Source organism: Penicillium crustosum (genome assembly GCF_028827405.1).
Source record: "Penicillium crustosum strain IBT 35664 chromosome Unknown utg000004l_segment0_segment0, whole genome shotgun sequence".
NCBI lineage: Eukaryota > Fungi > Ascomycota > Eurotiomycetes > Eurotiales > Aspergillaceae > Penicillium > Penicillium crustosum.
Window position 1 is genome coordinate 884,789 of NW_026623125.1, and position 24,616 is coordinate 909,404.

General features: G+C 48.8%; 11 protein-coding genes across 11 annotated transcripts; 9 read left to right on the plus strand and 2 right to left on the minus strand.

Annotated features, from left to right (window-relative positions):
• Positions 1-276: 276 nt before the first annotated feature.
• On the plus strand, positions 277-2,174 carry N7487_009392 (cytochrome P450; the record flags this gene model as incomplete). Its single annotated transcript, XM_056877122.1, has 6 exons — positions 277-730; positions 791-917; positions 980-989; positions 1,045-1,397; positions 1,453-1,507; positions 1,563-2,174. 6 exons carry the CDS (start codon positions 277-279, stop codon positions 2,172-2,174), a joined length of 1,611 nt encoding a protein of 536 aa, XP_056725702.1.
• Positions 2,175-3,239: 1,065 nt separating this feature from the next.
• On the plus strand, positions 3,240-4,836 carry N7487_009393 (uncharacterized protein; the record flags this gene model as incomplete). The annotated part of the gene is made up of 4 exons (XM_056877123.1): positions 3,240-3,440; positions 3,576-3,977; positions 4,042-4,404; positions 4,465-4,836. The coding sequence occupies 4 exons, from the start codon at positions 3,240-3,242 to the stop codon at positions 4,834-4,836; spliced, it is 1,338 nt and encodes a 445-aa protein (XP_056725703.1).
• Positions 4,837-5,973: 1,137 nt separating this feature from the next.
• Positions 5,974-7,090, plus strand: N7487_009394 (uncharacterized protein; the record flags this gene model as incomplete). The annotated part of the gene is made up of 3 exons (XM_056877124.1): positions 5,974-6,669; positions 6,726-6,800; positions 6,869-7,090. The coding sequence occupies 3 exons, from the start codon at positions 5,974-5,976 to the stop codon at positions 7,088-7,090; spliced, it is 993 nt and encodes a 330-aa protein (XP_056725704.1).
• A 626-nt stretch (positions 7,091-7,716) lies between these two features.
• N7487_009395 (uncharacterized protein) lies at positions 7,717-9,387 on the plus strand (the record flags this gene model as incomplete). Its single annotated transcript, XM_056877125.1, has 3 exons — positions 7,717-7,761; positions 7,820-8,655; positions 8,745-9,387. 3 exons carry the CDS (start codon positions 7,717-7,719, stop codon positions 9,385-9,387), a joined length of 1,524 nt encoding a protein of 507 aa, XP_056725705.1.
• Positions 9,388-9,527: 140 nt separating this feature from the next.
• On the minus strand, positions 9,528-10,963 carry N7487_009396 (tetratricopeptide repeat protein; the record flags this gene model as incomplete). The annotated part of the gene is made up of 6 exons (XM_056877126.1): positions 9,528-9,558; positions 9,610-9,674; positions 9,736-10,042; positions 10,096-10,189; positions 10,248-10,287; positions 10,361-10,963. 6 exons carry the CDS (start codon positions 10,961-10,963, stop codon positions 9,528-9,530), a joined length of 1,140 nt encoding a protein of 379 aa, XP_056725706.1.
• Positions 10,964-11,646: 683 nt separating this feature from the next.
• Positions 11,647-12,757, minus strand: atp4 (F1F0 ATP synthase subunit 4; the record flags this gene model as incomplete). Its single annotated transcript, XM_056877127.1, has 4 exons — positions 11,647-11,783; positions 11,836-12,058; positions 12,120-12,574; positions 12,640-12,757. Coding segments are annotated over 4 exons (822 nt in total), but the record flags the coding sequence as incomplete, so codon positions are not given.
• Positions 12,758-12,856: 99 nt separating this feature from the next.
• noc4 (ribosome biosynthesis protein NOC4) lies at positions 12,857-14,667 on the plus strand. Its single transcript, XM_056877128.1, has 3 exons — positions 12,857-13,281; positions 13,331-13,542; positions 13,593-14,667. The coding sequence occupies exons 1-3, from the start codon at positions 12,877-12,879 to the stop codon at positions 14,623-14,625; spliced, it is 1,650 nt and encodes a 549-aa protein (XP_056725708.1). The 5' UTR covers positions 12,857-12,876; the 3' UTR covers positions 14,626-14,667.
• A 1,271-nt stretch (positions 14,668-15,938) lies between these two features.
• N7487_009399 (GPI anchored serine-threonine rich family protein) lies at positions 15,939-16,765 on the plus strand (the record flags this gene model as incomplete). The annotated part of the gene is made up of 2 exons (XM_056877129.1): positions 15,939-16,091; positions 16,145-16,765. The coding sequence occupies 2 exons, from the start codon at positions 15,939-15,941 to the stop codon at positions 16,763-16,765; spliced, it is 774 nt and encodes a 257-aa protein (XP_056725709.1).
• A 181-nt stretch (positions 16,766-16,946) lies between these two features.
• N7487_009400 (uncharacterized protein) lies at positions 16,947-17,177 on the plus strand (the record flags this gene model as incomplete). The annotated part of the gene is given in 2 exon segments (XM_056877130.1): positions 16,947-17,024; positions 17,040-17,177. 2 exon segments carry the CDS (start codon positions 16,947-16,949, stop codon positions 17,175-17,177), a joined length of 216 nt encoding a protein of 71 aa, XP_056725710.1.
• A 216-nt stretch (positions 17,178-17,393) lies between these two features.
• N7487_009401 (uncharacterized protein) lies at positions 17,394-18,491 on the plus strand (the record flags this gene model as incomplete). The annotated part of the gene is made up of 2 exons (XM_056877131.1): positions 17,394-17,574; positions 17,638-18,491. 2 exons carry the CDS (start codon positions 17,394-17,396, stop codon positions 18,489-18,491), a joined length of 1,035 nt encoding a protein of 344 aa, XP_056725711.1.
• Positions 18,492-19,728: 1,237 nt separating this feature from the next.
• N7487_009402 (uncharacterized protein) lies at positions 19,729-24,176 on the plus strand (the record flags this gene model as incomplete). Its single annotated transcript, XM_056877132.1, has 7 exons — positions 19,729-19,785; positions 19,848-19,873; positions 19,924-19,975; positions 20,027-20,128; positions 20,190-20,525; positions 20,582-20,812; positions 20,874-24,176. The coding sequence occupies 7 exons, from the start codon at positions 19,729-19,731 to the stop codon at positions 24,174-24,176; spliced, it is 4,107 nt and encodes a 1,368-aa protein (XP_056725712.1).
• Between the last annotated feature and the right edge of the window lie 440 nt (positions 24,177-24,616).

The following is a 24,616-nucleotide window of genomic DNA, read 5'->3' on the forward strand; positions in this document are numbered from 1 at the left end:
AGACCTAGTAAGATATTGACGCAGTGGGTTCCATTCACTTCGGCCGAGAAGAAGCAATATGTGAGGCTTATGCTTTCGTAGGGAAGGCGATGTGCTGCATGGTACCGACGCAAGGTTGATCAATGTTAGCGGCCGTCCGACGAAGAAAATAAACTCCGTGAGCGTACTACATGTAACCGTCTGCATAGATGGGGAGCGGGGACTCTTCAGCGGATGAAGTGAGAGACGCAAGGAGAACTGCCTTTATGTTAACGCAAGGGATACATTAGCGTTTACATGCAGGACTGCGGGTCTGCGGGGTGCTCTATTAAATGCAATGTTACCATCGAATTGACGACGACGAGTTCTCCGCTAGCTGCCTTCGCTGAAACTATATCTACTCAGCGCGAAGACCACCCGTCGACTCTTCTGGGGCGTTTCGGTATTCGGCTCCACTGCTTCCACCGTGACGAGACCATTTGGAGTGCACTCCTGTCTCTAGAAGCAATGGAACTGTCCATTGGAACCGCCTACACGGCCTCCAGCACGGAATATGCTGGTCTGACTTTGTTTGTGGCCATTATTTCTCTGTATGCTGTCATTGTTGCCGGTTATCGTATCTGGTTTCACCCACTCTCTCGATTTCCTGGCCCACTGCTCGCCAGGGCGTTCTATGGTTATGAGTTCTGGTATGACGTTGTTCGCAAAGGCCAGTTCACACGGAAAGTTGAACAGCTGCATAAATTATACGGTAGAGTGCCACAGTTATAAGCGACGAAATGTACCATCTTTAACACTGTCCCTATCCTAGGCCCCATTGTACGGGTGAATCCAGACGAGCTACATTGCAATGATCCCGCTTTCATCGATATATTGTATCGGACAGGAAAGGGAAGGCGAGACAAATCTAGTCATTATTTAGCTGCATTCCCCAGAGGGTAAGTTGTTTCTACAATGGCATGTTACTACTAATTCTAATTCTTGAGCTCTTTCTTCTTAGTGTGCGCCTGGTAATTACTCCTTTTTCGACGCATCGGTATTGCTAGTTATTAATGAGTATGCAAGGCCACCGTTGGCACAGCAAACCATGATGAGCATAAGCAACGCCGAGTTCCTGTCGCAAAATATTTTTCCCGTTCCAGAATAGCGAAACATGAGGACATAGTACACGAAAAAGCACAACTTCTTTGCGCCCGGCTGCTGGCCTGGGACGACAATGCTCCCTTTGAACTAACCTCCGCCTACTCCTGCTTCACAACAGACACGCTGACCAGATATGCCTTTGGCCATAGCCTAGAAAACCTCAAGAGGTCCGGCTGGAAGCCAACTTTCAAGGGCACTGTCGACAAGATGACGGGTCTGTTTTACCTTAGTCGCCATTTGCCATTTCTAGCACATCTGGCAGAATATTTACCGCTGTTCGTTTCCAAAAACGCAAATTACCATTTTATGGAAGCATGCTAACTCAAGAAGGAATATCTGCCGGTACATCTCCACTGATATCACAGCGCTGTTGGAGCTGATTCGTGTCTGTAACATCGCGCAACTCCATGGAAGAACCTCCACTAAATACAGGCCTACAGGTTATTATACCGCAACTTGTGTATGAGAGTGTTGACACAGAGTCCGACAAGGTCGTTCACCCAAACATTGTCGACGCGCTCCTCGAGTCAGACGGGCCCCCAAGAGAGAAGTCCATTGAAAGACTCACTGGCGAGGCGGTCGCAGTAGTTCTAGGTGGCACGCACAGCATATCTACCGTCCTGTCGATTGCCACATTTCACCTCCTTCGAGATACCGAGCGCCTGGACAGGCTGCGCAGAGAGCTGCGCAGCGTGGTACGAGACGAGACAGCATTGCCGCGGTGGTCTACCCTGGAGCAACTACCGTACCTTAACGCGATAATTCAGGAAGCCTTACGTTTGATGCACGGAGTTGCAAGCCGCATAACGCTTGTCGCACCAGACGAGGACCTAGTTTACGTGGCAACCGATGATTCGTCACATGTAATTCCACGTAGCTCCTCGATCGGCATGTCGTCTTACATGATACATAACGACTCGAAGCTTTATCCGGATCCGACAGCATTTCTGCCGGAGCGATGGTTGGACGAGAATGGGACCCGGGATCGGGAGCTCGACAAGTATATGATGTCCTTCTCCAAAGGTCCCCGACAATGTGTGGGCATGCAGTGAGTACAAACCAAGAAATAAGGCAGCACCGACATATGCCAGCCAGGCTAACCATCCGCTTAAGCCTAGCGTATTGCGAGCTTCACATTGGTTTGGCAGCATTGGCACTACGTGCACTACCCCACATGAAGCTGCACAATACCTCAGTTTCGGATGTCGCGTATGACCACGATCAGCTTATTTCTATGCCAAGAACGGGTAGCAGAGGCGTGCAGATTACCATCTATCAATAAATAGTGTAGTAAGGATTCTAGCGACGGTCAATTGCTCGGATTTGGTTGCTTCTCATTTTCTTGGGTCTTTTTCGGTATTGAAAAACGTTCTTTCGATTCAGCTACACCATCCATGAGTGCTTTCTCTCTTCAGACTAGCTAGATGCTTACCGCGGCTCTCATCCGTGACGTAATGAGTTCAGAGCTCAGATATTCTAGTATGGTTGTACGTAGCCACCATTCTAGCTAGTTGGGTGACAAAAGCGCTTAGTTTGCCTTTATGAGGTTGGATTTACCCATTTGGTGCTCAGTGCTAGCACTGATTAACGCCCGCAGTTTTTTGATGGAGTATTTACCAGCACCTTCCTAGGAACCAAAAAGGTCCTTAAGCCACGTGCAGTTCCCAATACCCCAGCATCCCCCAGGCCTTTCACGAAAAATAACTGGTGACGCGCGCTGCCGCACGCTTAAGCCCTGAAACGATTGCAGCAAAATATATTTTTGCCGAACATATCATTTCTACTGTACAGTAAAGAATTAAAAGACAGAATTGAAGCATGCTACAGTCGTTTTCGAAATCAGTTATACCGTGATACTCTTTCGAGTTGTTTCTCCCGAGACACGATGTTGGGGTTGCTGGCGGACCTGCCTATTCCGGAAACGAACCGACCCGTTACTGATTAGGAAATTTTCTCAACTTTCTCTCGATGGCAAGCTAGATGATATTCATGACCAAAGCTTTTGTAGTCCGGTTAGATAAATGGTATAAAAGATCTTTAGTCTGCTTTTCGGTCTTGCGTTGTTATCTATTTGTTTTCTGGTTCTTGGGTTATTCAGTCTATTTAACAGCACAGCCATGCCTATTGGAGTGCAAGATAGTCCGCACACCACGATATATGAAAGTCAAACCCTACAACATGAAGCCCTTTCATCTTCATCTGAGTCATCTTGCCAAGTCAACGACGAAAAATGGAATCACCCGCGATCTAATATAGCGAAGACACTGGCAACTTTCTGGAGCTTCCTAATAATGGGAGCAAATGACTCCGCATATGGCGTAAGATCCCACCTATATATCTACCCATGGCAGTTTGAAACTTATATTAACCCAATACAATGATTCAGCCACTCATCCCATACGTACATCAACCCCTAAGCCTCAAATTCCCCTCCCCTTCTAACAATCTCCCAGCTCGAATCCTATTACAACCTCTCGTACACAATCGTCTCCCTAGTCTTCCTGTCCCCACTACTAGGGTATGCAACAGCCGCAATTGTGAACGAGAGAGCACACTGTGCCATAGGCCGACGAGGCGTAGCCTTCGTCTCATCGTTGTGCCATCTGATAGCCTACATCTTAAACTGTGTGCATCCACCATACCCAGTCCTCGTTGTGTCATTCATATTCGCAGGTCTGGGAAATGGCCTCGCGGACTCGGCATGGAATGCTTGGATTGGAAATCTCCATGATGCGAATCAATTACTCGGTCTGCTTCATGGATCGTATGGTGTAGGTGCTGTTATCAGCCCTCTCATTGCATCTCTACTTGTTGCAGATGCTGGATTGCCGTGGTATTATTTTTATTACATTATGGTAAGTTATACTTTGTCCAATATTTTCTGGAATCGTTATAACTCATGGTGACAAAACTTTCTAGATTGGAGGCGCTACAATCGAGATTTTCGTCTGTGTTGCGTGTTTCTGGGATTCTACAGGAACGTCATTCCAACTCGCTAAGAAACAACAACCTGGTGATACATCCGAGAAAGCAGGCTTGCGCAGAGTTTTATCCACAATGCCATTTGCGCGAGTCACTTGGATATGCTCAATCTTCTTACTCGGATACGTTGGCGTCGAAGTAGCACTAGGAGGATGGGTCGTGACATTTATGAAGAAAGTGCGGCATGCCGCACCGTTCGCTAGCAGCATGACATCTACGGGATTCTGGCTCGGTATAACACTTGGACGGGTTATTCTTGGATTTGTGACTCCTTTGATCGGCGAGAAGATTGCCATCTCGGTAGGCTCTCCCAGTATTTCTTTTGCATTCAAGTTACACCACAAGCTCACTCTTGAGTAGATCTATATCTCGCTCGAGATCGCATTCTGTCTCATCTTGTACCTGGTTCCGAACTTCTATGCTGGCGCAGTCGCGGTATCCCTGCAGGGGTTCTTTCTGGGTCCATTGTTCCCAGCGGTTGTGATTGTTACCACAAAACTCTTGCCAAAACACTTGCATGTCAGTGCCATTGGGTTTGCGGCAGCCTTTGGCGGTGGTGGTGCGGCTGTCCTTCCGTTTATTGTTGGTGTGCTTGCGCAGGCTAAGGGTGTGGAGGTTTTGATGCCGTTTATCATAGCGCTTTCGGGGGCAATGTTGCTTCTTTGGAATTGTCTTCCAAGAGTCCCGAGAGATAGAAGTGCATCGGCTAATAATGACCGTGAGGCTTGCTAGGTATGATATGGAGTATCATATGCCAGGAACCGCGAGGCCAGGAGGTACAGGACGGTTCAGCCAGGTGTGGTGTGAACACGTCTAGTAAATAATTGTGTAGAGACCATTACAAGCTATAAATATTGAATTTCAGCCAGATAACGGAACTCGAAGTAGCATATTGGATTTGTTCTGGTGAGGAAATGCAAACCGCGGCAGAGATAGTTGTTCTGGATAGTGGTAACAGACTATCTAGGAAAGATGGCTAGGGTGGTTTTCCAATCCCAGGAGAGATGCTATCTCCGGGAAATATTCTCGACTGTAAGTCAGATGCTCATGATGCCTGATATCAGATACCCGACGCTTCTTGGGCATTTTTCTGTCGATGCGCTCAGGGGATTGTGATAGTACTCAATCATTAAACATTCCGTTTATTGTCGTGAGATATATACCACGTAGTGACGAAATATGGAGATAATTTCGATATGAAATTTTATAAAATGTTCAGTATACTTGTCAAACTTTTTAACCTTTCCGCAAAGTATCGCCAATAGCTGGGCTTAAAGTGAACCCAGCATAAACACAACTTCGCATGGTGTATTTTTACATCATGATCTAGATCTAGGACATCAATCGAAAAAATTACCAGTTGGTGTGCCGAGAGTGGAGATATTCTGGCACTGACAATCTCAGAGTTCGTGCCAGAGCGTCGGAAAGACAGTCCTCGGCCCACGTACTCCACTAATTGTCGTGCTACGGTCACAGACCCCTCCTGAGAGCTAGTGATCAACATCGCCGATCGCAATTCTGCATCTCAATGTCATGAAGTTTATTCATCTTAAGTGGGAGATACCCGAGATCAAAGGGATATGAATGTGATGATGAAAGCTATTGTATAGCCCACGTTATTAGAGAGCAATTTGACATCGTTCCTGACGCTGACAAGATTCAGAGAGCTGGGCTGAGCTGATAAAAAAAATGGGGCGTCTTCATCTCTTCACATATGGGGTCCACGATGAGATCATGCCCCGCGTCGTGTTTTTCGATCAACAGACAGCCCACCAGCTACGTATTTAACCTAAACCCTTGCCGCTGCGCACGACAGTTAGTATCTGCAACAAATCCAACCCTGTGAATATATCAGTACAAATTACCACCATGGGTAAACCTACAACCCTCGACATCGAATATGCCAGTCTCATGGCCCGAAACCCAGAAGGAACCTTCTTATACATCCCACCGACCTTCAAAAAGTTCCACCCAGGCTCGGTCGGCTTCTTTGACGAGAACGGTGGCTGGAACCAGATCACCGATCTCAGCAAGGAAGGACAGCCCAAGATAGATGGATTCACGGCGCTCGGTCGGACACTAAGCCGCGAGGAGCCCACGGCATCGATGTGGAAGACCCGGTCCTCTGAGAGCGAAGATGGGGATCATATCCGACTCTCGGGAGGATTGTCGGCTGCGGCTGCGGCTGCCGTTCCTATTGATGTGAACGGTGATGGTACGCACAAAAACAGCGCTTCGGGGAAAGCGGGTCTTGTGACGGGCAGTCTGGTTAAGCGGGAGAAGATCCTGGCTCCGTTTGGGAAACCTGTTTCGAAGTGGGCGTCGGAGAATGCTAAGGCGCTTCTTGCGTCGGACTTTTCGACGGATATTGAGAAGAATGGACTTTGGATTATTCAGTCTGCTTGGGTTACTGATGAGTGTGCTATTCATATGACCAATAGCAAGGATAAGGAGATTGATGTCGGTTTGGATATCGCGGCTACTGGTGTTGGGAGTGTTGGTGGTGGGGTTGGGACTTTTGAGAAGTTGAGGAATGAGGGTTGGACGACATATCAAGCTCAAGAGGTGAGTGTGGTTTGCCTTTTTTGGATGAGACTGTTTGAATTGCTAATTCTATCCAGGGGGACGAGGGACTGGTCATCTCATTCAGCGGATCACACTATAAGCCGCGTATGTTCCAGAAATTCCGAAGTCATGTGAGTTTTGTTCCTGCGGCCATTGAGCTATAACAGTCACGTTGTCGATTTTCAGCTAACCATGTTAGCCTCTCAAACAATCCACGGCCGACAGCTACCTGCGCGGAGGGGGTGAGCTCGTCAATGAGTTAGATTTCGAGGTTGAGAGGATTGGTATGAGCAACAGTGATCTCGAGGAAGAAGAAGAAGCCGAGAAGAAGGAAGAAGAGAAGATGCGGGCGGAATTAAAGGCGGAAAAGATTGCGATCTTGGGGAACACTAGTGTCAGTTATGAAGTTTTGTCGCTTTAACGTATGGTAGGCTGGATTTATGTCTATGGTAGCTATTATAGGATATTAACAGTCAACTTTCCAAAGTCACGATATTACAGATGTTAGAATTGAGGTTATACAGCATATTCAATCCCATTTGCCCCCCCTTGTTCGCCTCTTCATTCCGCTTAAAAGGCTAAATAAACGCCCACATATATTAAATATATTAATCTGTGGGCTAAAATTGCCAAGGTAAGAGCTGATTGCTTGAAAAACAAATGACAAAGAAAAGGGGTTCCCACCTGAGCAAGGAGAGTCGGATTTGCACCTCGGGTTATCCGAGATTGTACTTATATGTACTCCTTCGACTCGGTCAAATTCTAACAACCAACCCCTGGCATCCAAGGAATCCAAACACTTGACAGAGTACGGAGTAAAAGTCAGACTGTCTCGGAGCTGAGCCGACGGTTAGCGTAGTTGAGTTGAGGTCCACTTCTCCGCATATCCCCGGGATCTCGGCGCAAGGATATCCGGGGTGTCGGGGTGTCGGGATGCCGGAAAAGAGAAGGGGGGCAGATTGATTTCTTCAATTTCATGAACCCAGACAGTTACCTCGAGATACACACATCTCCCCTCTCGCCCGCTTTAATGGAGAAGACCTCATCATGGAAGACAAGCCCACATCAAGAGCTGTCACGGGACTCACTCCGGTATAAACCCTCTCCATCTCAATAACCACTTCAAAGCCCACTAATAACCAAATCCCAGTCCAAACCATGGTGGAAAACAACACATCTAATTCACCTAAACCTCCTAATAGCAAGCCTGATCCTCTTCTCCAGCACCTTCGGCTACGACATATCCCTAATGAACAGCCTCCAATCCCTACCACAATGGCAAACCTTCATGAACAACCCCCAAGGAGTAAAACTCGGTTTCATAAACGCCCTCCAAAGCATAGGCAGCATCATCTTCCTCCCCATCCAAGCATGGTCTGCCAACCGGTTCGGTCGCAAACCCACAATCCTAACCGGATACATCTTCATCGTCGCCGGCGTGGGACTGCAAGCCGCAGCCCAAAACCCCAATACATTCATCTACTCCCGTCTTCTGATCGGTATCGCCAGCGCCTGGTTCCAGTGCGGCGTCATCCTCGTCACGGAAATAGCGTACCCGTCACATCGCTCGCTCGTCACAGCCATCTACATGTGCCAGTACTATGTCGGGTCCTTGCTGTCAGCGTGGATTTCCTTCGGGATGCGGAATGTGCAGAGTAGCTGGTCGTGGCGTTTACCTGTGCTTATGCAGATTGCGTTACCGATTCTTGCCTTACCTGGCACCTTGTTTGTACCCGAATCCCCACGCTGGCTGCTTAGTTGCGGGCGGGTCGAGGAAGCTCGGCGTATGCTGGTCAAGTTCCATGCTGGTGGGGATGAGGGGTCGCAGTTGGTGGCTTTTGAGATTGAGGAGATTAGCCAGGGTCTGGCGGCAGAGCGGAAGGCTCGACCACAGGCGCGCTGGATCGATTGTGTTAGAACTCCTGGGAATCGATATCGGCTTTTCTTGAGTGTTTCTTTGGGCGTTTTTGCTCAGTGGAATGGAGGGTAAGTATTAATTTGGATTTTACTATTGTTTCCACGAAGTGAAACAAGATACATGGAGAGATCCGTTGCTAACTGTATATCTGCTCTAGTGGTGTGGTGTCATACTACCTAGCTCTCATCCTTGACACAATCGGTATAACCTCGACAACAGACCAGACACTCATAAACGGCTTCCTTCAGCTCTGGAACCTGATAATGAGCGTGGTAGGCGCGTGTCTTGTCGACCGTGCTGGCCGCCGGATGCTCTTCATCACATCGACTGTGATCATGCTGTTCAGCTATATCTTCATCACTGCGCTATCAGGCAGCTTCACGACGACGGGTACTGGTGCTGTCGGAACAGCTGTGATCCCGTTCTTGTTCATCTACTATGCCGGCTACGATATCGCTTTCACGCCACTGCTTCTGGCGTACCCGGCTGAGATCTGGACGACCTCGATGCGTGCTAAGGGCGTTGCTATCGCCGTGACCTCGAATTATATAGGGCTGGTTTTCAATCAGCTTATTAACCCCATTGCGTTTGAGAGTATTTCTTGGAAATATTATTTTGTGTTTTTGGTCGTGCTGCTTGTTCTTTTGGTTGTTGTTTGGAAGACTTATCCTGAGACCAAGGGGAGGTCGCTTGAGGATATTGCTTTGATATTTGATGGGGAGGAGGCGCGTGTTATTGATGGTGATTCTAAGGTGACTGCGGAGAAAAGACATAGTGGGATAATTGGACATCGATCATGAATGTTTGACGTGACACGTATGAAAAGTTAAAGATACATCGAGTAATGAGGCCGTGAAATACATCAATCGTAGAATAGAGATAATAATGACTACCTCCGTTGTAGCAAAGAGGTAATGTCTGCAACCTTTATTGAAGCAGCTCACTTCGGGTTATACTTGTCTTTCCAAATCCTATGATATCTATTAGATGCAAATTCCAAATCCTCGGTCGGTTGAACATACCATGAATTCCCAAGAGTAGGACACCCATTCTCCTCGGCAAGTCTGTAATACTTGGCAGCTTTGAACTATAGCAATATCCAGTCAGAATAGGCACAAAATATACATCTAAGCATCGATCAAACGTACCTTGTCCTTCTTACCCCCGAATCCCTCTAGGTAACACCAGCCCACTTCATTCATGGCATCTGTGTCACCCAAATTCGCAGCAGTCTCGTAATACTGTCTGGCAGCAGGAGGATCCTTTGCTATACCCCACCCATTACGGAAGCAATTGGCCAATTCAAACATAGCCAAAACGAGTTCGCCTTTTGCGACTCCCCCTTTCTTGACCCCAGCGCGGAGGGCCTCCGCTTCAACCGCGGCGGAGTTAGATGCTGCGGCGGAGAGATAAGTCACAGCGCGAGCGGGATCTACAGGACAACCCCATCCGTGTCTAGACATTAATTAGCATCTAGAAAATTGAGAGAGACCTAGGCGCGGTGTTACCGTAGTGCGAGGCCATAAAGAACCTGACTCAGCGGATTATTTGCACCATTTGGATCAGCAAGTTGTCCGAACATGTGAGTTGATCGCTCGAGTTCTATAATCCATGTCAATCAACATATATCTCCAGCGGAACATAGAAAAGCAGAACTTACCACCAGCTTCATGCAGTCGGATCGCCTCTTGAATATTAATCTATGATCCGTTAGTCCCACATTCCAACTATAAGCACAGCCACCACGCAAATATATAAACAGTAACCACTTACATCTTCCTTTGGATCCAAACTGACCCGACTCTGACTCGAGCTCCTTGATCTCGCCTGTTCTAGTCCCAATCCTAAACCTAGCGACGCTTCTCCCTCACCCTGCCGCCCCGGCAACGACGAGCCGGAGTGCGCAAACTGTGGATTCTGCTGTACTAGCACAGTCGCCCTCTTCTCCCACAACGCCTCACGCTCCTGCTTACTCGCGCCATGATCGTCGTCGATCTGCGGCAGATCCGCGGGGATATTAGCGGAGGAGTCACGCGAGTTACTGCGACTGCGATGGTCGAGATGGAGGAGGTTTGAGAGACGGCGCTCGCGACGGGGCGGGGATTGTGAGGAGGCAGAGGAGAGTCTGGGGGAGCGGTTGAAGAGTTGGAAGCTCCGACGGGGAGATGTGGGCTCTTCTTGAGTTGGTGACGATAGGTATGGGGATGGGTCGTTTGGGTTTGAGGGTGGAATTATTATCTCCTGGGTGTGCGTGTCTGTGCGGATGAGCTTGAACTCGGGTGCTTGGGGTGTTGCTGGTGCATTTTGAGGCGGTTGGGTGGTGCTGAGGTCGTCGCGTTTGTTGAGGATGTTGCGTAGTGAGGGCATGATGCTCATCTACTTAGCGGATGGCGGCGGGAGTGGATCTGGGCCGGTTTGTCTGTGTGATAGTCGGGTGTAAGGTTAGGTGTGAGGGAGGATTGTCGAGAATACATGTAGGGCTGAGGATGAATGATATTAAAAATAATCACAATGATAGACAGTGGCTGTGTAGGCGGCAGTCCACGTCCACGGGCTGATGACTGGGGTCCGGGGTCTTGGCCAACGGCTGATTTCCCGTGTGCACACAAAGAATATATTAAATACTGAAATACTGTAAATACTGGGATATCTCAGGAACAACGTGTATACAATAACGTAGAATCCCCTAGATAGATCAAACCTTTATAATATATATATATATAGATCTATGGATATCTTATCGCATTCTCCACGGTCCCGGGGGTGGCGTGCTGCATTAGACCCTGCATGTCATAGGGCGCCTTGGGCGGACTCAGCCTTTGCCCTGACCTCGGGAATAAAGTGGCCAGCGTTTACTTTCAAGTACATATTACATAGCTCTAGGGTGGTCCCAGTCACATAGATTCAAAAGACACTCTTCAGGAGGGAGCTCTTTGTATCATACTCTGATCAATGTGTTCTACGATGAAACTGGCCCGGACAGATTCATATGCCAGACATCAACCGGTGGGCATTTCCAGACCCAATTCGGTTGAGAACATGTCTTGAAACCACGTGCCTCCGATTATAGAGTAAGAATCAAAATGGTATTGCAAGGTCTAACTCGGCGGATGCAAATAGCCCTTATAGTTTTGTACACAATGCCGAATGCAGTGAGCTACTGAGCCCGTTTACAGGGCCTTGGACGCCATGATGCCTGGGAACCGTTAGCACTATCCTATGTAAAGGTCAATTGGTAGATAACTCACGCTCAACATCAGCAACGCTCTGCTGGAGGATCTGCTGGAGAACCTTGGGGCTCTCGAGCTCCTTCTGGATCTTGGCAATGACGGACTCGGCAAGCTCACGCTGCTGGCGCTGCTTGACCTGGTTCTCGTAACGCACCCACGAGTCGAGGACCTGCTTGGCCTCGGCAGCGAGGGCAGTGCGCTGCTGGAGCTCGTAGGCCTGGGACTCGAGCTGGGCGGTTTCCTGCAAACGGATTGTCAACAACCGACCCCAAGTATCAAGGTACGCGACCGAGTATTCATACCTTGGAAACAGCGAAGAGCTGCTTGGTGACCTCAACAACGCCAGACATCTGGGAGACGTTGTCGATACGCTGCTGGACAGCGTTGGTGTGGTCGGCACGGGCAGCGTTCAGGATGTCCTTGTGCTTCTGGACCTGACCCTCGGCCCACTCGCGGTAGGCGGGACCACCGTACTTGCCAACAGCGGTGAAGACAGACAGCAGACAGAAAGCAGCGACAGTCTCCTCGTTCATAACGTACAGCTCGTTGCTGATGGCGGCAATGGACAGACCGGCGGCGGCAGACAGGGTAGCGGTCTTGGTGACCAGGGAGTTGCCGGGGATGGCGTTCAGGATTGACTGCGCCTTCTTGGCGGGCTCCTCGGCGGGAACGTTGGAGGCCTGACGAGAGGAGGTCAGGTTGGCAGTGACGGCAGGGACACCACGGGCGGGAAGGGCCGGCCGAAGTCGGGATGCGCCTAGGGTGAGTTAGTAACTGAAGGCATCGAGTCGATCAGACGGTCGAGGTTCGTGAAAAGCGTACCAATGGCGCTCTTAGCAAGACGCGAAGCCATTGTTGCAGATGGAAGAATCTTGGTCAATGGGGTGGGTGAACGGAATTGAGGAGACTTGAGGTTCGGGATGGCTAGGAGGTGAAGACGCTAGCCGTTTCGGGCGGTGGTTCCGTTCCTCGGAAAAACCAGCATCCGAGATGGTCCAAACGATAAAAAAAAGTTGCAGATAACCTCGTTCACTGTACATTACAAGACGCTAGCTCAAAATGCCTGCACTTGTTACGGATTCAAGCTCGAAGAAGCGCAAGAGCGGCAAGAATGCCAGCGCTCCATCCTCCAAGCGCCGCGCTGTCGCCGAGGACAATTTCGCCGAGAAACTTTCTACTATTCAAGAGCTAGAGAATCAAATTGCGGAGTCACGGAAGGGCTATAACAATATTGCGACCCTACTATCCATGCTCAATGTCGAGCAATCCGCCAAAAAACCTGAGATGGCTGTGGCCGTCTCTCTTTGCCGTGTGTTCAGTCGATTGATCGCCGGAGGAAATTTGACCGAGTCAAGCCGTGCCGCTGAGAACGAGAAAATCGTCGTGGCATGGTTGAAGGAGCGTTGCCTTGATTACCAGAATGCCCTTGTAGCTATCATGCGTGAGGCAGATGCTTCCTCCCAGGTATGTATATTCTGATCTGGCGTGGGTTACTATTACTGACGATCTCTAGATTGCGGCTCTGACACTGAGCATGCGCATTGTCAAGGAACGTCTCGCCCATATCCCGGGTGCGGAGAATAATGTTTGGTCGACGGGTTTCTTCAAGGATATCTTTGCGGCCATCATCGAGGCCAATAACGGCCAGGATCTGCAGACTGAAGCCGTTGCCAAGTTCGTGAAGGAGTATGAGGATGTGAGATACTACACTTTCACACAGATGGCGTATGTATATATATTTCCTGCTGTCGAGTGTTGCGGCTAACATATATCAGTGACTATGCCTCTACGAAACGATCCCCTGAAGTCCTCGAAATCCTGATTAAGATCCTTGAAACCTGCGATGAGGTGCCTGGACCGGAACACAAGTTCGAAAACTTCTACGCGAAACGAGACACCAAGAATAAGCGCTTAGTTTCGGCAAACTCCCACAGGAAGCAGGCACAGGAGGCGTGGTTGGCCATTCTACGAAACAATCTCTCGCAATCGCAACGGAAAAGCCTGCTGCGTATGATGGTGCACAACATTGAGCCGTGGTTCAACCGACCGGAGCTTCTGATGGACTTCTTGACGGACTCATACAATGTCGGTGGTGCGACATCGCTCCTCGCACTGTCTGGTCTCTTCTACCTGATCCAGGAAAAGAACCTGGACTACCCTCAGTTCTACTCCAAGTTGTACTCGCTCCTGGATTCCGAGCTGCTGCACTCTAAGCACAGATCACGATTCTTCCGACTGCTGAACACCTTCTTGTCCTCAACCCATCTTCCGTCCACATTGGTGGCCAGCTTCATCAAGCGTCTCGCTCGTCTTGCATTGAATGCCCCTCCCTCCGCCATTGTGGTGATCGTTCCGTTCATGTACAACTTCTTTAAGAACCACCCCACGACTACATTCATGATGCACCGATCTATCCGTGATAAGGACGAACTCGCACAAGTGGAAAAAGAAGGCATGGATGATCCGTTCGATCCAAATGAGTCCGACCCCAACATGACCAACGCCATTGAGAGCAGTCTTTGGGAGATCGAGACCCTTCAATCTCACTTCCACCCCAACGTTGCGGCCATTGCACGGATCATTTCCGAGCAGTTCACAAAGCAAGCATACAGTCTGGAAGATTTCCTTGATCACACATATGCGGGCATGGTAACTGCCGATCTTGGAGTGGAAGAGAGAAATCTCAAGAAGATTCCGGTCGTCGAGTACCAGATTCCCAAACGTATCTTCACAGATCGTCTACTAGAGGAAGATGGTGGTGTGGACTCTGGTCCAGGGTGTTTCATGCGGGATTTGTGGGAGTTCTGAGGGTTCTATATCAGCGTATACCAATTCAATTTGTTTGACAATAAAGTCTCAAGGGTTTAGACATTGCGGGGTATAGTCGTAGTTCCCTGCCTGGAATAGAAATGATCGTGTACCAACAGATCCCTTGCTGCAGGTCTAACCCTAGAAGTCCCAACTGTAAAAGTAAACATTGGACATGGGCCTCCGCAGTATAGCTACAAACAGCCTCAATTAGCAAATCAAAGGGAGCCAATGTATTTGACATGTCTTGGAGCCCATTACTGCTCTGTAATCACCATAGATAAAGCAAAAATAGGGCTGAGACGGAACCATGTTGTCCCTGCTTACATTGTATGTTTGATATATATATTCTCGCAACACTCGGTCGTATACATTCTTTCAACTCGACTCAACTTACTCTATATTTCGTGCCATTATTATCATTGCCAGTATTATTTTCTATGCATATAAGCTTATGTCATTGAACTCTATTGATATAGCCAAGTCATTGAGTTAGAAGGCTGGGGAAATATTCGGTATTCCTCGTGCCGTATGGGTGGCGATCAAGCTACCCCAGCCTCCAGACAAACAACTAAACCATGTGGCCCCCTTGGTATGAGATCTATGGTAGGGTACGGCTATGGTAGGGCAAGGCCCCGGAAATGCTTGATGGGCGATAAGAGGTGATCATAGAGCCCTATACTCCATAGATTGATCCCCACCACAACAAACCGGAAAGGGATAGCATTCCAGCATTTCCTGGAAAGTCATGTTATTGGGCGACCATACTTCGGCCTTCTCATTTATAACTTGTAGGCGCTTCGTTGTATGGGCTAACCACTCTCATGGGCTGTTAGCCACTATGAGGAAAATGAAGCCTCGTCGCAGCCACCCAGGCATTACGCTCAAACGTACTGAATCAGAGCAACCTCTCGTACACTTGCCATGAAACTCGGTAAATCCCTCGCAGGCATAGTTTTGAATTAACCTTTTCTCGGGAATTTACAATGTTAGCTAGCAGGCATTCTCCACACAAGGGAGACTACATGCTTTATTAGGTAACAAGGTATAGATGCTTCACTATTAGGGCCATCGGAATGCAACATTCTCCCATAATGCCCTTGGGTCTCAGCGTTAGAATACCAACAGGCGGCTTTCATTCTCATTTCTGTGGGCCTGGGAAAGCCCCAGGCAATTTTTGCCGTCAGATAAGAATCGCGATGCGCCACCGAAGTTGTTAGAGTTATATCGCGTTCTCCATCACCAGCTCACCTAGTTTTTTCTGATATCACCTCACTTTCTTTAAACCCAAACTGTCTTTGACTTTCTTTACAATGCATTTCTCTCAGAGTCTTATTGCTGTAACGGCTTCCCTCGTGTCCCTTGGTCTCGCCGCCGACCCTCTATCCTTCACTTCCTGGCCCAAGGACCCCCTCGAACCTGGCAAGCCGGTTACCCTTACATGGACTGGTGCCGACCCTGATCTGGTAATACGAATATCCTTTGATGCCAAATGATAACAAAACTGACTCTTTTTTAGCCTGTGACCATCCTCCTTCGCACCGGTTCCTCCGGTGCCCTGCAAGATGTCAAGCCTATCACTACTAGCAGCAAGGGCGGCTCCTTCACCTGGACGCCCGACAGCGATGTCAAGAGCGGCGATACCTATGCCTTCCAGATCACGCAGAAAGACCAGACTAACTATACCGCTCTGCTGAAGTCAGCTGGCAAGCCCGCCGCTGACCCTGAAGCGGATGATACCACCGAGACTGGCACTGCTGCTTCTACTGCTGAAGCCACTGGCACCACCACCGGAGCCACCACCGGAACTACCACTGGTACTACTACCGGCACTACCGACACTACTTCTGCCCATAGCACCTCGGCCACTGGTACGACAGAGGCAACGCAAACGACCCAGACCACAACGTCCAGCACTACTAGCAAGGCCCTCATTAGCTCTTCTGCTAGCGCATCTGGCACCCCTTCCAGCTCAGCCGTTGCCAGCTCAACCGATAGCCTGAAAGCTACCCGCACTGACGATGTCAATGGCAAAGAAGCGTCTTCCACCGCAACCTCGGAAACCGGTGGTGCTTCTATCCCGCAATCCTCTGTACAATTGGTAATGGGAATCGTCGGTCTGCTCGCCTACCTTGTCTAGGTTATTCATCTGTTCTGGCGTTGTTGGTCTTAATTTCTTTTGGACTCGGTGTTTTGGTGGAGTTATGGAAAAGTGGTATAACTTCCTGTATATAGAATACCCCTGGATATCATTGATATATAGGTGGCCTGAGGCGTTGAGGAAGTAATCAATTATATTCAGCATATTCACTTCATCTGAAATGCATACATTCATATGCATCGTCAAACAAAAACACCAAAACGCGAAGAAAAAGCAAAGAAAAAAGAAAACAAGACCTGTCGTTCCCCGCTAGCGTCGTGGCGTTCCTGACAGACGCGGAGTTGGAACACAAAGAACCAAAGATCGACTGATCTTCCACAACTTCACCTTTTCTTACCGCTACTTCATTGTTTTGGAATCTTCTACAAGATCATTTTGTTTTAGTTTTTGATGATCTTTGGACTATTGCATGAGACAGCGCCTTTATTGATCAGAGGCCTCCCTTGCGATGCTTAGATGAATAAGCGGAATCATAAGACAACGACCTCACATCTAGCTCAATTGGCTTCTAATACTGGTATGAGCCTTTCCCTTCACAGGTCTACTGGTTTTTGCTCCCATCTTGTTCTTCCCATCCGGTTCCTCATGACAGGCGCGGGCGGTCACCATGGGGGGCTTCAAACGGGTCATGAAGCGTCTCAGCCCTAGCAAAAATCTTATACCGATTGCTGCTGACCCCCCTATCCGTGCAGACGCGCCACAAGTCAATCTCCCGCATGTGGACACGCAATTGAATATGCACCAGCATAACGGATTTCTCGATGAATCAGCCCCCGAAGGGCAGAATGGTTGGTGATTCCGCTCCTACTCCCCCTCTCAACTTCTAAAAACTTACAATCCGCGCACTCCAGGCTACAATCGAGCCTGCTCGTCTCCTTCGAACCCTTCGAACCCCTCCGTGAACCCCGCCGAAACGAACAATAGCGATGCCCCCACATCTGAATGGTCAGCCGTTGGCCATGCAGCGGCGACAGGGAAATCCGGACGTGTTATCCACAATCTCCAGGAGGAAATAGCACGTCTAACGCGCGAATGCACACTCTACAAGTCTCGTGCGGAGGAGTACCAAAGAACCAACGAGGCCTACAAGATTCAGCAACAAAACATGAACGAGCGCCTACGGAACCTCGAGCAAGTCAACGAGACCAACCTCAACTCAATTGCACGGAAAGATCGGAAGCTGGAGGAGCTAAGAACGGAGCTCCAGCACGAGCGCAGTAAGCGGCAGGACGCAGAAATGGACGCAAACCAGACCAACCATACTATGCGCGAGGAGCGCGAGAATCACAATCGCGAACAAGCCCGGTCACTAGAGATCGCTAAGCACCACGAGACACAGTACGAGGTGCTATCTAGCGCGACAAAACGCGACAAGGCAGAGTTTGCAAAACGGATCAATGCCATTTGGGCCGAGTTCGCGACTATTGCCAACGCGCAGAAAACACATATACATTCCACCGAGCGGCTAGAGGTTCTTGCGGATCAGAAGAATAGGGAATTTGACACCCTCAAGGAATCTTACGAGAACCTGCTCGCTCGGCACTCCGCGTATAAGGAAATGAAGGATAACGACTTCCGCGAGACGATTGAGTCGGCCAGGTCCAACAACGATACAATCGCCGGTGTCCTTGCTCAGGTCAAGGAGACTGAGACAGAAATGAAGTGGGCGATCCGGCTTAATGAGAGTCGGAAACCCAGTGATTGATTTGAGCTTTGTCTTTTCATCGTCGGCTGTTTGTGTCAACCTCCGGCATCAAACATGCGAATTGTCTACCACCACGCCCATCTTCTTCTCTGTGCTCTCTACTCAGCTCCCCCAAAACATACCGCCAAATTAACGCCACGACCGCCTTCTAAAACATTATTTCGTCCCGATTTCACCGTTTCCACTCGATCCTATGTCTCAACAACCCACCCCCTGCCAACCCACTCTTCATTTCCCATAGATCATTCTTGGCCGGTGCATGGCGTTTCATTTCCCTTTGCAGCAGATACCCGTGGCAGAGCTCAATTCCGTCGTGTTACCCTTCGATTTTTGTATTCTTGTTTCTATTCTTACCTTCACCTGCATTTTTACCTCCTTTTCCCGTTGTACTGTTACCCCCTGTTAGATATGACGCTTGACGACCTGCATATTTTTACCTGGATATGATTACACCGTGATGAACATGGTGGCGAGTCTTGTTTCTTGGTTCATGTTCAGAAGACCATTAAAGAGAGTGGCTACATATTTCCTTTTTGCCTAGATGTTGTGGGTGGTCATTATGCAACTCCGAAATCTATACACTTTCGACTTTTGCTTGATTTGTTCTATATGTACTCCCCATCTTCTATGAATTATTGTAATCCAACCTCATTGTCTTGGATATAAGATAGCACCGCGCGCTCACATTCTCCATCGCTTGCTGCTGACTTCTAAGCCGATAGACACAAGAGACCCTAGTTGTTCCTTCCACTCGTGGAGGTTTGAACATCGTCCCTGCTATAACAGGAGACTTATCTCATTTGACTCTTTTATTTCACCTCTACTTCCTCTTTCTTGTCCTCTCTTTCTCCACTTCCACCTTCATCTTCATCTCATATGCAATGTTAACTACAGCGTGCTTCATCAAATCGATTGTGTAGGTGCTGTTCACCTAGTCCTTCTGTAATCGATTTGCTTTCACCAGTCTCTTACTTAGTCGATTCTCTCTATCCCCGAGTCAATCAACCCACCTCTTGCCCAATTGCTTTCTTCATACATGTTTCAAACCAATTCACGTCCTCAAATCGATTGATAGCTCAAAAGGCTCCGTCTCCAATCCATTTGCATCCGCCCCACCGTCTCTAATCGGTTCCCCCCGGCCTGGTTGATGTCCAACTCCAATTCATTTGCGTCTATCACCACTCAAGTCCGCATCGTCACACCTGGCCACTCATAGCTCCCTAAAATACAATACAAGATGGCTGACAGCCGGACGCTTTATTTGAGTTCAATGTGGTCACTGGAGGACCAAGGGGTAAGTTTATATCCTAACATCCGCGTTCTTATAATGGCCGAGACTGACCAGACTCGATATAGATTTTAGAATTCCGAGACAAGCTCAAGTATGACATGTTATGTACACTTACATTGATAAAAACTGACTCTTTTATAGGAAGCTGAATCCTGGTGCTTCGATCAAGGTCCAATATCAACCTGATAAACATGTGAGTTCGTTTTTTACTATCTATAATGATGGCTCTGCTAATCCAACCCAGTTCCTGGTTGTCACTGGTCAGTTCGATGATGAATTCGATGTCGAAATTACATCGCTGCTTGCAACTTATATCGAAGAGCACCGCAATGATGATCTACTTGAGGTATGTTGCAATGCCTCCTCGGCATGCAAATTATATTGTACTAATTTCTCTTCTACTCAAGATGCCGAGAGTTCGACAACTTCCGATCTCGACCTACTTCGATCCAAATCCCCTTCTTAGCTACGCAAGCGATGCGCAGCCAGGGGTGGAAACTCTAGTGGAGGAAGTTATGCCGACACAGCCCACTAGCGATGGACCCGTTGTCAAGTTTTGGTATCCCTCGCAGGTGGGAATTGGTCCTATCTCTCATGACTCGGGCCCTCTCTTACGTCGAATTTCCGAAATGACAGGAACACAAATTACAGTACAGGGAGCCCGTGGGCTCCATATTTCTGCACAACAGATGGACAACATCGAGGAGGCAATGGATATACTCGACTCCCTTGAAGAGTGCTTGGTATAGTCCTAATTCCTTTTTTTCCCAAGTTTTGTATTTTAATATATATTTTCTAGGACCTCATTGAGAACCCAAACCGAGGGCCGATCATACTTGCTCCAAAACGAGAAAACGCTACCTTTCGCGTCATGACATATGCACAGATCAGTGCCACTGCCTTGTGGCGTATTTTAATCGACCGAAATGCCTCTCTTCGTCTCCAAAAGATAATGACTCTGGTGGTTTGTGAATTCGACGAGCTCGCTAACGAATTCCGTCCACTCCGCAAACTTCGACAGCCGCCGCAAGTGGCCCTGAAGGAAGCGAACATAACTCGGGATTGGGAGGACTATCATTTTCCAGAGATAGGCCCGAAACATGACCCCCCTCCTAGCAGAGATTGATCGGCATCTCCCACCTAAAAGTGAGACCTCTCCCGAGAGGAGCGATGCTCAGCACCCGTATCTGTCTACTGGGAAGGCAAAAGATGTCGACAAATGGATCTCGCGGGGTGTCTGTAAACGGCCTTTGGCAACGGACAGTCGCACAAAAACACTACTACGAGATGAGCCCAGCTCCCCTGAGATTGTTGAGCCCAGGCCTCCACCTGAGTCCAGCGTTTCTGCGCCACGGGACCAGAGACAGTCCGGCCCGCTCAAGCCCAATCCTGCAGGCGTCAAAAGACGTGTGGTTATGCGACCAGATGGAACTGTAGTGCCCTCTAGCCAACTTCGGCAAGAGAAGCCAACAGCCACCCCTCGTGGCCCAATTACCTCCCTGTTTAGCAGACTCAGCTATAGGGAGCGAATGAGGGAGCAACAGGTAGCCGGTTCGTCTGTCTCAGCCCCTCAACAAAGAGCCGCCAGTCTTGTTGGCAGCGCGGCTGACTCCACTCCTCCCAATGCAGGTTCTAAGCAATCGGAAACAAGGTCTAAGGCAACCTGTTCTGTGGCCTCTACCTATCCTGCCTCTACCCAGGAACCGAAATCACTTGCCACCCGGCGTCTCCCAGTTCTGTCCACTCATCCGGGTACAACGCTCAAACAGCCAGAAGACAAGTCAGATGCAGCTGATTTGGCTATCCCCTCAGCGAACAAAGAAGAGAAGCCGACTAAGACTCTGTACCAACCAATTCACTCTAGTTCTCCAAGAGTCGACAGGTCTCAGCCTCTCGGCATACTCTACGCAGTGGATTCACAGGTGAATACAACACAAGGGCGAAGTGTCGATTCAGTTATGGGGGAGATAAGGCTAATTCTTGAGACGGCTGGGACCTCGAAGGAAACTCGAATGGAGGAAGCTTCCAGCAAGCCAAAAATAAAAGATCAAAAACACTCAAGCACCACATCCACTCAGCTGGATCTCAACAAAGAGGACACAGAAGACATCAGCCCCCTCATTGATCTTGGTTGCGAAGTGAAGAGCCTGGATAGTGATTTCAAACACATTGCTGCATTCAATCCGCCAGCTACAATCCCATCAAACGGCCCGGAGCAGTTTATCGATGTTCAACATGACCAATTCCAGTATGGCGAGGCTACCACTTTTACTCAAACTGATGATATTTTCGATACGCCCAATATCGATGATACAACTACGCAGCCTCGGCTAACTCAGAGCATCTCTCCTTGTCCTGAGTCAACCCAAGATTCGATGATTCTCCGGGAAACAACTCCAGCCTTTGCTACTAGCGAGCCTGCTCAATTAGGGCTTGCTACAGATGTGCCATTGCCTGATTCAGAGGCTTCTGGCTCTTTTAATGAGAATGACCTGTCTGAAGACGAACGGAAACCTGAAAAGGCTCCTAAATTCCGCAGCAAGGCCGATGAAGTAGCATTAGAATATCTGCTCCAGCAGATCAAGGACAATCCTGCCCCAGAAATTCCTAGCATTGAGGAAATTTCGATGCCCCTTGATGCTAGCCTACTTGATCCTACGCCTCAAGCTCTGCCATCTACCTCGCGTCACATTGCTCCAAATGGCAGTATTCAGCAAAGCCAAACCTCTGGTTGGGGGTTTGAGGAAGTGCCGTTTCTTCACCCAGATCTCATTGATATCTCGCCTCAGATGCCTTCTCCTCGCTCGAGTATTGTCTCTTCGCAACAATCCGACGCCAAACGCGAGGAGCAAGATACGGAAACAGAAGTTGGCGAAAATCTGGCTGCGACAGATGAGACTCAGACAAGAGAATTCCGCGAGACAATGTTCCATCAGCAGCCTCCCGACGGGACTTTTCATTGGGTGGATGAGGAGACCAAAGTAGTGAAAAGGGCAAAGACTGAAGTCCACACTGCTAATACCCGGGGGCGAAAGGGAAACACTGAAACCAATGCAGAGAACAAAGGAAAGGTTCAAGTCCCCATCATAAATTTCTGGTGCCGAAGAACAGTATCTAAATCAACACAAGCACAGCGACTAAAAAGCATTGCTTTCCCCACAAAGGCGGTTGTGAAGTCACCAAAAGAAAAGAAGCTCGCTCATGACTCAACAGAGTCTCTGTTTCGCTTCCTTCAACCCATTCTTGATGCAGTCCGCAGCTTTCCCGGAACATTGAGTCTTCAATTCCAGTTCGGTCTTATGTTCATGCCCAGTCTGCCAGCTTCAACAAAAGAACGGGAGATGAGCTACAGGGAGGTTCACCAGCTGTTCTTCTCTAAGAACAACTTGACACCGCCTCCAACCTCGTTCTTTGAGCGCTTGACTTCGTCTCCTGTGGACATCGACTACCTCATCGATTTGGAGACCGACCAATCTCGTCTGTTCGACCAAAAGTACAGCCACCGAGGCGTAAAGTACGAGTTCTGGTGCCGCGTCGGTCCGAACAGAACCATTGTTATCTCGGTTAATGAATATGGGAATGCTATGATTCGGTATCCTGAGGTCTCCCTAGGCACGGTGCACTTGAGTTTTCCCTCGCAAGTCTGGGATGCAGCTGCTAGGGTACAAGGTTTTATCGAATACATTACGGGTGCTGACCCGGAGCTTGACGAAGCTGCACGAACAATGGCGAAAAGCATCAGGGTAGAACCAAACAGCAAACATCTCCGTATGCTCGTCCATCTTCCGCCTGCTTCAAAGATCAAAATCGAAAAGGTATTCATGGAGCGGTGGAGCCGTCACTCTTACCGCTCGGAAAGGAGTAAGGACTTGTTTCTCCAAATCAGCGAAACCCAAGAACTCCTTGCCACCCCTTCTATCCTCGATCCAGGTATCATGGTTTTGCAAAACGCCCCGCATGAGAAAATGGTCAAGGATGGAAAACAGTGGTGGCAGGCCTCCATTGTCAGCAGCAAAGTGGACGACATCATGAAATCAAATTCCTTCCTTGAACCCGGTGATCGCAATGAGTCCTGGTGTGCGACAGATCTCCTCGGTGCAGATATTACGCACACCGTTCCCTCTACTGCGAACCAGGAGCTGAGTACCCTCGGAGCTGAAGTCGGTTATTCGGGAATTGGAGCAATGTTCCAACTTGCCAAAACTGTCGTGCAGAAAATCGATGCTGTCGGCTACTGGAACAGAGGTCCTGCCAGTCTTGAGAGGCGTACTAACACATCGAATGACCGCAGTCAGGGTGGTACCGGTACGGTCAAGGGCTCATCTGCTTACCTGGGAAAGCAATTAGTGCCTTGGGCTCCGCCGGCTGGGATCAAGGAAAAGCACAAGTGGTGACGGGATAGATATGATGAAGATGAATCTTGGGATTGAGGTCGAAATGGAACAGATGTAGTCTTGTCGGTCGTTTGATTCTTCGGATCTTTATAGGTTCATGGATGTGCCCGGGCGACAGGAAGTGGCATTTAACATAACACGAAAATAAAAAAAATAGTGTTTGAGGCTTTAAGAATTGCCCCGTGGTTAATGGTGCTGCGTAGTTTGGCCCTTTAGTAGATATAAATGTTTATCTTATGAATATTCTAGTCCGTTCTATGAACTCGGTTGAAAGCTGATGTAGAGCAAAGCAACCAAGACTGTTATAAGATTACCCAGATATAGTCAAATTGATTTCTTTCTTGAATTGAAAGAGCTTGACACGTACTCATTGCAAGGTAGAGCAGGGACTACTAGATGCACATACGTAGTATCATATATGGACACCAAGATGGTAATAC